We start from the raw sequence: 12293 nt of genomic DNA, 5'->3' as shown, positions 1-12293 counted from the left end.
AGAACTGGCATTAAGGGAGAGCCCTGAGATAAATGCAGCCACCTCTCTAAGCAAGAACATGTGTCCACCTCATCCCCAATCCCACCCCTCCATTTCCACCATGTCATCACTGGCTGTCATTTCCATAGTAAGGCTGTAGATTTGTTCTTATGCAGACTTAAGAATTTGCCTTGTTTTCTGAGGCTCAGAGCCCGTGATCTGTGTTGGTTCCAAGGAAATAATGCAGGAGACTAACAATAGAGAAACAGATTGGGATAAAACTTTGACTCCTTACTAAAAATGAAAATAAACAAAAACAATAAACAAAACCCTCAAAGCTTGGTACTTAGAAAGGAGGGAGAGAAGGGCAGTTCTTCCACTGCCTAATGTCCATTTCTAAAAGACAACTAACTCATAGTTGAGGTCATAATTAAGAATATCAGGTATTGGGGCTGGCAGATGGCATGGTGGTTAAGAGCGCTGTACTCCCACACGGCCGACCATGGTTTGAGCCCGGTCCTGGTGGCTTTCTTTTTCACTTTTCCTCTCTCTCTTTCTCATTCTTGCTCTGTCCCTCTCTGGTCAAATTAAAAATAAATAAATAAATAAAGTTAAATAAAATAACTCTTTATAAAGGACAAAAAAGAATATCAGGTGTTATTAATCTTCCTTTTTTTTTCAGGTTGTCCTTTTATAACTATCACCAGAGTATAAAAGGGATAAAAATACCTGAAAAATCTCAAGGCACTCTGTGAGAATGTAATAAAGGGCCAATACCGAGTAAATTTCTATTAAGCATAATTTACAATGTTTGCTCTATAGTACAAGAAAACCACATTAGAACACATGGGAACAAGAAACTATGAGGAGAACCAAGAGCATTAATTATTTTAAACAATCTAAATTAGACTGATCACTTATCTAATATGTCACTTTTTAATCGAAGTCAACGTTGTTAAATCAAGTCCGAAAGGGTCATCAAAAAAAAAAAAAAGAAAGAAAGAAAGAAAGAAAGAAAAATTCCAAGTGCATTTTCAGCCTATGGTTCTCCTAGGGATAAATAATCACTATTCACGGGAGAAAAGGGAATAATCAGCCTTTGTGACTTAAATATCCTTTATCTCTTCCATACATACATTTCCACAGAGTGATTATCCCCATCTCGAGGGTGAGAGCAAATTAGTTCACTCTAAAATGCATTGCTCCAAAGAACTCAGTAATAAATTTCTCTGTATTATGTATATAGACTCTAACATATTCCTAGAGAAAGAGGAGTGTGAGTAGAAGGAAGAGATGAAGGAGAGACACAGAACAAAATAAATTCCACTTCTAAATTCTCAAAGATGTCAAGAGAGTTCCACTGTGATAAATAATACACTGCTCTGTGAGGTCTTAAATGTCTAATGCTATGAAAATAGGACAAACTAGAAACAATTTCTGAATGTATTTTGCGGTTATTTCTAGAGAAAGGAAACATTTAGATTCTGTATCCTTGCTCCCCCACTCAACCATAGTCAAGATTCTTGTCAAAAGTCTAACACCTACTCTCTAGGTTATTATCTATAGAAATAGCCGACTGCCTTGTAGAGGTGACCTGGGATAGTCAGCATTTTACAATGCTGTCCAACTTGGCTTACAGTTAAGAAAGAATTTGAGGAGGCCAGCAGGTGGCGTGGTGGCTAAAGGTGCTGGACTCCCACATGGCCGACCACAGTTCAAGTTCCAGACCTCTGGTGGCTCACTTTCTCACTTTCCCTCGCTTTTTCTCTCTGATCAAACTGGAAAATTAACAACAACAACAACAACAATAATAATAATAATAATAAAGTTGGATAAAATAGTTCTTCAGAAAAAAAGAATTTGGGGACCAGCAGATGGCATAATGGTTACATCACTGGACTTCCACATAGTCAACCATGGTTCAAGTCCTGGGTCTGGCAGCTTAAAACTGATGGTGTATGTGCCCAAAATCTGAGAGGAGAATTGAGAAGAAGGAATTGTGTCATGGCCACCCCTCATCCCAAGGGGTGTTTCTTGCTTTCTGTCTGTCTTTCTCTTCGGCAAACACGTGTGACCTATAGCAAAAATCTCTCTTAAAAAAAGAAAAAGGTACCAGACAAGCGTTTAAAGGAAGCCTGATAGAGGGTGGGCCTGGGGCAGGGGTGAGGGAGAATGAGGTGGGTTTGGGAGATCACATGCCTGCTGCTTTATTTCTTACATGTACACATTTGTAGTTTCGTAAAGTTAACTATTTAAAAATTTAAGTAACTGTAACAGGATAGAGTATACCTCCCCCCCCCCCCCAACCATCCCTTTTTGGTATTCCAGTTGATAACAAAGTAGGAAAGCAATTTTTTTTTTTTTGGGGTGAACTGGAGAAGAAACAAAGATTATAAACATATGCAATGCCCAAAATAATGCTAAAAAATATTTACAACAAAAGGAAGAAGGTGTGTACCTTATAGACGCTTTACTGACTCTGAGGCTGCCCTCTTCATTCCATCCCCAGGGCCTATCCCCACAAACAAGCACAGAAGCAGCTAACAGACCTGAATCCTTCCCCTAGTCTCAGGTCCCACCCCTGTAGCCTGGCCTCATCAGGAGGAGAAGCAGACAGAACACAGCCAGAGGCCAAGTGCAAAAAACTTGGCAGGAGAAGATTAAACAGGCAAAGGCTTAAAAAGATAGAGGCTTGGGACCAGCAGTTAGCGTAATGGCTATGTTGCTGGACTCCACGTAGTCGACCGCGCTTCGCGTCCCGGACCCAGTGGCTTAAAACTCACACAGGGCACATGTGCGTGCGTGCCCAAGATCCAGAGAGCAGAATGGAGGAGAAGGGATTGCGGCGTGACCATCCCCCCGGGGGGTGATTTCCCGCTTTCTATCTCGCTGTCTCTGTCTGTCTGGTGAGCGCACGCGCCCTATAGCACTTAAAAAAAAAAAAAAAAAAAAAAAAAAAGAAAGAAAGAAAAGATAGAGGCTTGACCCTGTGTACACATGCACACGCGTGCACACAGACACACACTCCCTCACTTCTTCATCTCATGGGCATCGTTACATGTGGTTATACCCCTGGCCATCTGCTCCAGCCATGCCAGACTCCCTCCTGCTGTGAACACGCCAGAGTCTTTCTGTTTCGTATCTTTGGCATTTGCTTTCCCTTTACTTGACATGTTCTCCCTGAAACAGCCACACAGCCCTGAAACAGTCTCACTTCCTTGTGTCTACACATATTTCACCCTATCTGTGAGGCTGGCCCAAGTCTTTTTTTTTTTTTTTTTTAATTTGCTCTAAAGTTTGTACATTCACTGAAGAGATACAAAGAGAAAGGGAAAGCAAGAAAGCATCACCCAGAGGTATGGCCATGCTGCAATCCCGTCTCCTCCATTCTCCTCTCAGGATTTTGAGTATGTACACACATGTGCCCAGTGTTTTTCAAGCTGTTGAGTGTGGGACTCAACCCATACAGTTCAGCATGTGGAATCCAGCTGCCTTAACTACCACAGCACCTGGCTGGTTGGCCTTAAACTAAGAGTATGCTCCGTGCAGGCAAGACCCTCCTTTTGTTTACTGCTCTAACCCTAGCAGCTAGTGGGCATTCAATCAAAATGAAGACAATGACAGAAGACACAGTAGTGAGGATAAAAAGAACAGACTGACCCTGAATATAAGCCAAGGTTGGTGTCAATCAAAGGTGAAAATAAAAGAAATATTTTCCATGATTCTCTGGACTCTGTAAATATGCTTTATCCAATCATTTTTTTTTCCTGGTAATGTATTATATAGCCACACTATCTCAAAATTTACAAACATAATAAATGCTTATAAAATAATGTCAATGCAACACTTATCGATACAGTACACTATCATCTGGAAATACTCTAGGTGGACAGACCTGTGGTTATTTTGCTGACATTATTACAAATATTTCATCTACTGCTTCATTCTAACACAGAAGGATGCCCCTAAAGCAAGACTTCCAGTTTCATAAAAGTTCAACTTCACTGTTCACTGTCTCAGTGTCAAAGCCCTTACCATCAAGTCCTTTGTAATTAACCATCACATAAAGGAAACAGGATCGTCCTTACTTCACGAGGTTACGAACTAGCAGGAGAACTCTACTTTTACGACCTGAATCCTATCTCCTATCTAGTGTGTACTCAGATTAAGAAAAGAGAAACCAGGCCACAAACACAGAAAGATGAACATGTAAAAAGTGTAAGTGACCTCCAAGAATTTTCTGGAGGCGCTAGTTACTGTCTGCAAAGAAATTACAAGATGAAAACCACCGCAGCGGGCTGAGTCTTGCTATCACCGCAGCTGAAACACTTTGCTAACTTTCTCAGGGTGCATTTTGAAAGAAATTCCATGAAAGAAAAGGATTAACAGCCTTCCAAAGAGGAAGTTTCCATCCATTCATCATGTTATCAAAGACACTCTAGGGAGGGCTAAGGCGTGCCAGACCTACTGCCATCAGGGAAGTTCAGATGTAACACACCTGACGGAATGACAGCCTGTGGGGACACCCAGATCCCATAACTAGTTGGGAAGGATTCAGGGAAAACTCACTGGCAACCCAGCACAGGCTCTGCCACATTTGCTCCTGCAGATCAGTTATGCTGGAGCAGGATGCCACGCAGGGCCTCAGGTCAGTTTCTAACGGAACAAACATCAGATTCTTCCGAACACTGGGCAGTGCGACTGTGCATGGGGGTGCTTGTAGAGCCTTTAGACGTAAAAAAAGCTTCACATATCAATATCTAATCAGACAGAACTACCACCTCCTTGCATTTTTATACATTTAGACAATGTATACAGAGTGACAAACAAACTTAAGGTAATAAATAACAAGTGTGGCAGGCTCTTGGCGCCAGAAATGAGGCAGTGAACAAGATAAAAATAGAAATCAGACTACTGGCACCAACGTTTTAGCTAGAGGAAATAGACATTAAATAAAATAACCACATTACATAGCATTTTAGGAAGTTGAAATACAAAGAAGAATTATAAAGTGAAAGGGTGATAAGGAGAGGAGTGCAGCTTACATAAAACATTTGATAAAGTCATTAAGGTAGGCCTTATTAAGCAGGTAAAATTTGAGCTCAATTTTATGTAACTATTTCTTGAGTACAGCTATTCACATCATCTTTGCTTTATAAAGTTGATATTTTTAAAAAATGAATAAGATGGTTACTTTAAAATAAAGTGTTTGGGGTGATGATGCTCAAAAAAATGATACTCCAAAATATGATTCTTTGGCATGTTGAGTTCTTTGAATAAAGAAAATTGAGACACCTTAGAAGCTGTCTCATAATAAAGGTCTCCTCTCTCTCTCTCTCTCTCTCTTTTCTTTCTCTCTCTCTCTCTCTGTCTCTCCCTGGTCAAATTAAAATAAATAAATGAATAAAGTTAAATCAAATAATTCTTAAAAAAAAAAAAAAAAGAATAAAGGTCTCCCAAGTCTTTCCTAGTTTCTTCCCACAAGTGCAGAGAATGGCTCTCCCTGGAATTCCATTATGGATTAAGACAAGTTTGTCCAGGAGGAATGCAATTGTCTATCTCCCCTTACTCCCCAATCAACATTAACTACAGAAGACTAGTTCTTATCACAGGAGAGAAGACTAAAAGTTTACACAGGGAGGAAACCACTTAACACAGACCAAAGAGATTTATCTGCATAAAACAACCACTGTTCTTAATGCAGTTCCACCCCCTCACTTTCTCTTAACTTGTTGTCACTTCCCCCAGAACGCAGAGGAACATTATTTTAGAATATTCTTCACTCTGAAGGCTCATTCATTTCTCATAAAAAGCATTTACTACCTCCTCTAAACTACATACATCTGCCTACTTCTCTCTTCCTTAAGAAGACAACCTTCTAACTCTTCTTAGTGACTCTCAATGTACTCCTAATGTACTAATGACCTAAATATAAGGGCTAAAATCATAAAATCATTAGTAGAAACACAATTATAAATCTTTATGACTTCAGATTTGGCAACGCATTCTTGGATTTGACAATAAAAGCACGAGATTAAAAAAAGAAAAATAGATAAATTAGACTTCACAAAAATTAAAAAACTTTCATGTATCAAAGGACATTAAAGATGTTTAAAGACAACCCACAGGATGAGAGAAAATATTTGCAAATCAAGTATCTATTAGAGGTTTAATATCTTAAATATATAAAAGATCATTTTTTTTGGGGGGGGAGGGTTTTTTGCTATAGGGCGCATGCACTCACCAGAAAGACAGACAGAAAGTGAGAAATCACCCCCCGGGGGGGATGGCCATGCTGCAATCCTTCTCCTCCATTCTCCTCTTGGGGTCTTGGGCATGCATGCACATGCGCCTAGTGTGAGTTTAATCCACCAGATCTGAGACTTGAACGGAGGTTGACTACATGGGAGTCCAGCGACCTAGCCATTATGCCAACTGCTGGTCCCAGAATATATAAAAAGATCTTACAACTCAACAACAAAAAGAAAAACAATCCAATTTTTAAAATAAGGCAAAGGACTTGAATAGACATCCACAATGAAATGCTTCTTCACACTCACTGTGACGGCTTTAATCAAAGTAACAAAAAAATAACAAGTGTCGAGTATGGAAAGAAATAGGAACACTTGTACAATTACAGTGGGAATATAAAATGGTGTAGACACCTTGGAAAACAGATTGTAGTTAGTTGAAAGTTAAAAATAGAATTGTCATATGATGGTGTCAGCAGGTGGTGTGGTGGTTAGGTGATGGATTCCCAGATGGCTGACTCGAGTTCTATCTCTGGACCTGGCAGCCTGAAAATCACACCAGGCATGTGTGCATGCATGCCCAAAATCCTGAGAAGGGATTGCAGCATGGCCATCCCCCTTGAGGGGAATTTCTCACTTTTACTCTATCTCTGGAAAGCGTACACACTCTATGGCAAAAACCTAAAATAAAAAAGAAAAGAAAAAAAAAAAAAAGAATTGCCATACGATTCAGCAATTCTACTCCTACTTACATACTCCAAGAGAAATGAAAACATGTCCATAGAGAAACTAATACATGAATGTCTATAGTACCAATATTCATACTAGCCCAAGCACAGGAAAAACTTGGATGTCCATCAATGAAATAATGGATAAACAAATTGTGGTATATACGATAGCAGTTAAAATATGCTATGGTGGCATGTTCACAATGTCAGTTATTGACGCTTAGAAAACATTACTTGCAAAATGATCACTTTGACCTTCTTGCTATTTCTGAGAAACAAAAGATAAAATTAATATGCAAAAGACACCTTCCTTATGCTAGAAAGATACAACATCCTTATCTTCAAGGAATGAAATTGAACCTGAGAGCATTCTGTACAGACCTTGATAAAGTAACTTATCTTTTAAGCATCCACATGATTTAGTTGCTTCTTCACAACTCACCTATTCTTTGTCCAATCAGTAAATACATAACTAAATCTAACTGCTTCTTTTGGATTTTTAATTCATCATGAGGGCATCTGTGCCTTGTGAAACTTCTTAAATAAGTTTGTAAAATGTTCTCCTATTAATCTATCCTAGGTCTATTTGTCAGAGTCAGCAGGACTCCAAGAAGATGGAGGTGAAGTTTTTCCATTCCTACAGTATATGCAATAGAATAGTCGGTCGTGAAAAAGAACAGTATCTATAGGGTTAATAGAAAGGGTAAAAATTAAACAATCATATACTTAAGGCAGCAATGGTATGCTGAGGTCTTTAAAATATATTTTATCTCCTAAAAAAACTTTCAACACACAAAGTTTTATAGAGAACAGTAAATTCAATTTAGACCCAGATTCTGTGGATATAAAGAACATAACTGAGCATAAAATAATTGATTTTTAAATGCAGTGACATCATTTGATTTTTGAAACAATTACCTTGAAGGCTGCTAAGCAGTGCAGGCTCAGTGAGGCCATCACCAGCACCAGCAGGATAGTGGCTAAGTTCCGCACGTCCCATATGGTCTCCACCAGAGGAATACTGCCGACCTGCCAGTCATAGCACAGGGTAACAGGTGCGAGCAGAAGCCACACATTGAAGGCCAAGAGGTAGGAATAGGTAAGGAATCTACAAGGAGAAGAAGAATCACTCAAGGTCCACAACGTTTTGCAGATATTTCTATTAAGTAGCATTTTAAAAAAATACTTACCTAGAAGGGGAAATACCATGATAATACATAGTTCTTTTGTATGTATTTATTTCAAAAACCAGGATCTCAACATGTTACCCAGACTGGCCTTGTACTTGTGATTCTCCTGCCTCATCCTCCCAAGTAGCTAGAATTATGGGTTCAGACTACTATCCTGGCTTACACGGTATTTCTGTACTGCCAATGTTATCTTCTCGGAGAAGACAAAGGAAAATGAAAAGCCATTCATTCATTTATTCATTACCCCGATTACTTTGGAGTGTACTTAATAGGCTCTAGCCACTGGGTTAGGTGGGGGCTTTTTGGTGGTGAACAAATACAGTTCCCATGACATGCTTAAAAATTATCATATGAATAAATACATCACAACCTGAGCTACATAATACAAAGGAAACGTTTGATGAAAGCACATGACAGACACACTGCCTTGTGTTAGGTATGCTTCCTTGGATAAGAGACATTTGAATCATCCTTTCTTAATGTCCTCAGAATCCTGCAATTAATTTGAAAATATTTCATTACTTTTATGGATTGACTATGGATTCTATAGCTTCAACATGGGTCGAATTATATTAAAAAATCAAAGTATTTGTGGTAGGGAGACAAAAATCTCTTATTAACAACAGAGAGGACTGTCGTTAAGAAGAGAGAAATATAGCTGCTCTTACTGACAAGAAAAGCCAGGTGGACAGAGGGGAGAAAGACCATAGATGGAGGCATATTTCTGTATCCTGACTAGGTACTAATGAAAAGTAGAAGGCCTTACAGTTGACCCTCTCCTTTTGTAGGTAAAGAAAACTGAATTTATGTAAATTCACTCAGCAAATTCATTCAGCAATGTCCTGGACCTTTAAGGACAATAGAACTATTGGCATACAGCATCTCTGTCCAATATTTGCACTAAGAGACAACAAAATTCTACCAAATTTTCTAGCAGCAGAAAGCCTTACCCTTAACATGACCTCAGCCCCCATTAAAATGCCAGTCTAAGGGGCCACCAGGTAGTGTAGTGGTTAAAGACATTGGACTCTCACACGGCCAACTGCAGTTCAAGTCCTGGACCTGGTGGCTTGCTTTTTCACTTGCTCTCTCTGATTAGCGCACGTGCCTTATAGCAAACTAAAAATATAATAACAGGGACCAGCCGATGACATAATGGTTACATTGCTGGACTCACACACAGTTGAATGTGGTTTGAGTCCCAGACTTAAAACTCACACCAGGCATGTGTACGTGCATGCCCAAAATCCCCAAAGAAGTCTAAAGGAGAAGGGATTGTGGTGTGGCCATCCCCGCCCCCGCCCCCAGGAAGTGGGTATGATTTCTCAATTTCTATCTCTCTGTCTATGTCTTTCCTGCAAGTGCATTCACTGTATAACAAAAATCTCTACTAAAAAAATAATATTAATGAAAAATGAATAAGTAAAATTAAATAAATAATTATTTTTAAAATTGCTAGCCTAAAATATCTCAATAGTGCCAGTAGAATTTATTCTTTGTTCCAATCAATATCTAACAACAGCCCCCAACTTCTCTTTCTTAAAGCATTTTTAAAAAAGGAGTTAAGATATTCTATCTGTACTTCTAAGTATCTTTCTCCAAAACCTGTTAGCCACTCCTTTGAAACATATTCATAAGGAAAGAAAGGGCCTTTGTGTCAACGTCTGTGGATGGATAGAATCTTAACTTTGATACCGGCTAGCTAGCAGACACAGCTAATTTAATTTTATCTACCCTAATTCTGTACATTTTCATTTTTCTGACTCTTCTGAGCATCTGCCTGGCCCATTGCCTCACTCCCTCCCACCCCTCCCCCCTTTTTTCTTTTGAGAGGTTTTTGCTATAGGGTGTGTGCATTCACCAGAAAGAGAGAGACAGAGAGACAGAAAATGAGAAATTACCCCCCAGGTGGATGGTCACACCACAATACCTTTCCCTCCATTCTCCTCTTGGGATCTTGGGCATGCACTCACACGTGCCCGGTGTGAGTTTAAGCCACTGGGTCCAGGATGTGGGAGGCTACTTACCAGCGAATATCACAGGTTTCTCAAGAGAGCAAACAATCACACAATGATAAAGGCCATGATTGGCTCCCTTTCAAAACCTCACCTTCAAAACCATACTCTCATTGGCTACTTCCCATAGCAAATCGGTGAGCTTAGAATCCCTCAGATTTGCATATCCGGCACCTCATGATTGGTCCACAAAAGCAACCAATCATAACCCACCTTCTACAATCCTTCATTAGCATATAGGACAACCAATCACTGCCCACCAGCATGTATATAATCACGATCCCTGGCCCACAATCGCCAGACAACCCTGAAGACTCCGAAGAGCTGTGACACTGCGTCGTCTCCAGATGACCCTGACACAGCGTCATCTCCGGACGACTGTGAAGAATCATAACACTGTGTCATCTCCATGCTGCCCACAATAAACAGACGACCCTGAAGAGTTGTAACACTGCGTCATCTCTGTGTTGTAACACTGCGTCGTTCGTCCCGTCTCTCACTCCTTCCCTCAGGAAACCTGCTCGACTCTCCCCCGGATTGGGACACCGGGACTCGAACTACAGTCAACTACATGGGACACAGCTGTTATGCCAACTGCTGGTCTCCCTCACTCTCCCTCTAAAACACCCATCACCTCTGCATAAATCAGAATGGAGCTCGGTCTTGCCCCTGCTAGCTATAGTTCTGAGTAAAACCAGTTTTTACTACTTTAACGTCTGATCATGTTTCTCTTTGACACCCTACATAAGAGCAAATAGAAAAAACAGGCAAATTCTCTGTCCTCTAGAGAGGTATAATCAAAAGTGAATTAAAAAGGCAGAATGAGATAAATCAATACGCTCGGCTACAAAATGTGAAGAGAAGGTATTTTCCATTTGTCAGATTACTCTGGAAGAATTATTGGATTGGTAAAGAAGTTAGAGCAGATCATTTCTAAGCCACCTGTCAGTATTAAGAGTCAATTCTCCTTGCATGCCTTTCAACTAGTACCTCTGGTTAGGAATACCTTCCCAGACCTTCCATGCTGATCTCCTCCCATTGTTCCTCTCCTCCAAGGTTGGCAGTGGAGAACCACCCACAACCACCCAGGTGAAGGGTGTGAGAGGATTTCTCACTGTGCTGACATTTATAGCCCAAGAGAGAAATGGTTTGGGGGGGGGGTATTTCAACAGTGTTTCTCTATACTTTTCTCTCTGTTGTTTTAATGAAATGGTAATGTACAAATAAGACATACCAAAAGCTTGATGAAGTCCAAGCTCTGTTACTTAAGAAAAACAAACACAAAATGTGCTTTCCTCCTTTAGGTTTAGGCTGTGAGACTGTCACATCAGAAAGCCATTTCCCCAAAGACAAGACTGGATCCATTCGGGCCCTTTGTTTCCCAGAACTTTCAGGCTGATACCTTGGAACTCAGTAAAGATTCTCTCTGATGCGGCCTTACATGTGAATGCTGGACCATCAAACAAGATGAAAGTCAGGCAAGGCTGTCACTTAGTCACACCCTAGCTCTAAAAAATTGTCTTTAAAAATATCAATCCCTTCTCGAAAAAATAGAAGTAGGCAATAATCATCGATAACGGCTAAAATTATCTGATGAAAAGCCAATGAGGTAATTACCTGGATGGGTCAGACTAAATCAGGTGCCAAACACTGCCTAAAAATTTTAACATACAGAAAGGGAGACAAACAGCCTGACATCCTCCTGAAGCAAATACACGCCATATCTATAAAGCAGTCTTGATGAAAATAAAAACTGGGCTGGCTCTGTGGCATGGTGGTTAAGGCGACTAGACCTCACATGGCTAACTGCGTAGTTTGAGTCCTGAATCTGGCAGCTTGAGAGACACACCAGGTGTGTGCATGTGTGAGCCAATATCCTGAAAGATGAGAGAGATGAGGAGAGTTTGGCATGACCACGCCCCAAGGTGAGTGCTGTCTCCTTTCCCCTCTCAATCTCTGTCTCTCCATCTCCAGTGAGCATTCACATTCTCTAGGAAAAACAAAAATTATGCCTAAATTGGATCAAGTCCTATAATTACTAATTTACAACAAGTACAGGAAATAACAGAACATGTCATCTGGTGCCACAGTGATACAATATATAAAATCCAGACTGTGGAGGACCAGCAG

At 40.2% G+C, this 12293-nt stretch overlaps 1 protein-coding gene across 1 annotated transcript in view; it reads right to left on the bottom strand.

The window, feature by feature from the left end:
- Positions 1-12293, bottom strand: part of TMTC1 (transmembrane O-mannosyltransferase targeting cadherins 1) — a gene marked incomplete at its 5' end in the record, with an annotated part of 320118 nt that overhangs the window by 145702 nt on the left and 162123 nt on the right. Inside the window, one exon of the mRNA XM_014587030.2 lies at positions 7877-8066. Coding sequence (XP_014442516.1) covers positions 7877-8066 — 190 coding nt within the window. The remainder of the gene's footprint in view (positions 1-7876; positions 8067-12293) is intronic.

This window comes from Tupaia chinensis, unplaced genomic scaffold (genome assembly GCF_000334495.1).
Source record: "Tupaia chinensis unplaced genomic scaffold, TupChi_1.0 Scaffold000028_1, whole genome shotgun sequence".
Taxonomy (NCBI): Eukaryota; Metazoa; Chordata; class Mammalia; order Scandentia; family Tupaiidae; genus Tupaia; species Tupaia belangeri.
Note: the sequence above shows the minus strand (reverse complement) of the source record. Positions and strands in the feature narration are given on the sequence as shown.